Source organism: Colobus angolensis, unplaced genomic scaffold, assembly GCF_000951035.1.
Source record: "Colobus angolensis palliatus isolate OR3802 unplaced genomic scaffold, Cang.pa_1.0 Scaffold92, whole genome shotgun sequence".
NCBI classification, from domain to species: Eukaryota; Metazoa; Chordata; class Mammalia; order Primates; family Cercopithecidae; genus Colobus; species Colobus angolensis.
In genome coordinates, this window is record NW_012123154.1 from 1,942,452 (window position 1) to 1,943,612 (window position 1,161).

The 1,161-nt window shown below is 44.9% G+C and overlaps 1 protein-coding gene across 1 annotated transcript in view; it reads right to left on the minus strand.

Moving 5' to 3' along the window:
- DNAH3 (dynein, axonemal, heavy chain 3) overlaps nt 1-1,161 on the minus strand; it is a 235,401-nt gene that overhangs the window by 208,103 nt on the left and 26,137 nt on the right. Inside the window, 1 exon segment of the mRNA XM_011931963.1 lies at nt 1,051-1,071. Within this exon segment, the coding sequence (XP_011787353.1) occupies nt 1,051-1,071 (21 nt within the window).

The window sequence follows — 1,161 nt, forward strand, 5'->3', positions numbered from 1 at the left end:
CCTCCTATTAACCCATTAGGCATAGCAGCTAAATGTCAGTCAACCAAGCATGTGGCTGTCTAGTGCTATTGCATCAGACAGGTGCAGAGGCCACCATTCATACTGTGTTCTACGTGAATGATGCCCCCTAGAGTTGTGCAACATGGCAGCCCTGTAGTAGGAAAGAGAACCAGAAAAGTGCTGGCTACATGTTCATGTTCATGGACCACTTCTCCACACCATGCTCATGCCACTCAACTGGGACCCCCAGGGCAGATCCCCACGGCCTCTATGAAAGCAGCTGTGATGAGGTTCCCATAGGTTTCTGTAATGAGTCCAGGCAGAATTTTACTTTGATCTACAATCACCGGGTGTTCTACTGCAGGAAACACCACCACTCCCCCTGGGGGCAGGTTCACCAAGACAGACACAACGCTCCTGGGCGTGGTGCCTTATACAATGCGGGCACTCAATGAATATTTGTTCAATGAACAGATAAATCTTCTTCTGCCCTCTCCTATGACACGCTTACTTTCGCCTGTTTCTCCCAGATCGATGGATGCCCTGTCCTTTGCCACACTTCCCAAGTCCTCTTTTTAGCTCAAAAATCCACCAATTCTCTTCCTGACATCTATTCCATTCATTTATAAATCGCTCCTTTAAATGATCCCTCCTTGTCACTACTTCCCAAACTGGATCTTCGCTCAATTTCTCAGCTCATCTAAATTCTTGCCTCTCATTTTCATCATTCATTTTAATGACCAATTAGGCATTTCTCCTCATCCTCCCCAAATCCTGAAGGCTGCATTTCTAGTTCTTTTTGGTGGAGGTGATGAGCTTAGTTTTCATCTTATCTCACCAGGCATAAAGCACTTCTTGGCAAGGACAAGGCCAGAGGACCTCACTCACCACACATTAGACAGCCACCCCTAATGTGGCCATTGACCCCCCTTGATAATTCTGTTACTCAGCTTTCATAGAATCCTAACAAACTTCCCACACTGACCAGACCAGATTTCCTATTCTTTTCTCAGTCCACAATCCTCACTTTAGCCTTCAACCCCCACCCACCTTTCATTGAACACTAAGAACCTGAAGTTAAATAGTGCAGGTCACATAAGAAAATAGCTCTATATCATTTCCTTAACCAATCTTTCTCATTGCTGATTTTTTTTTTTTTTT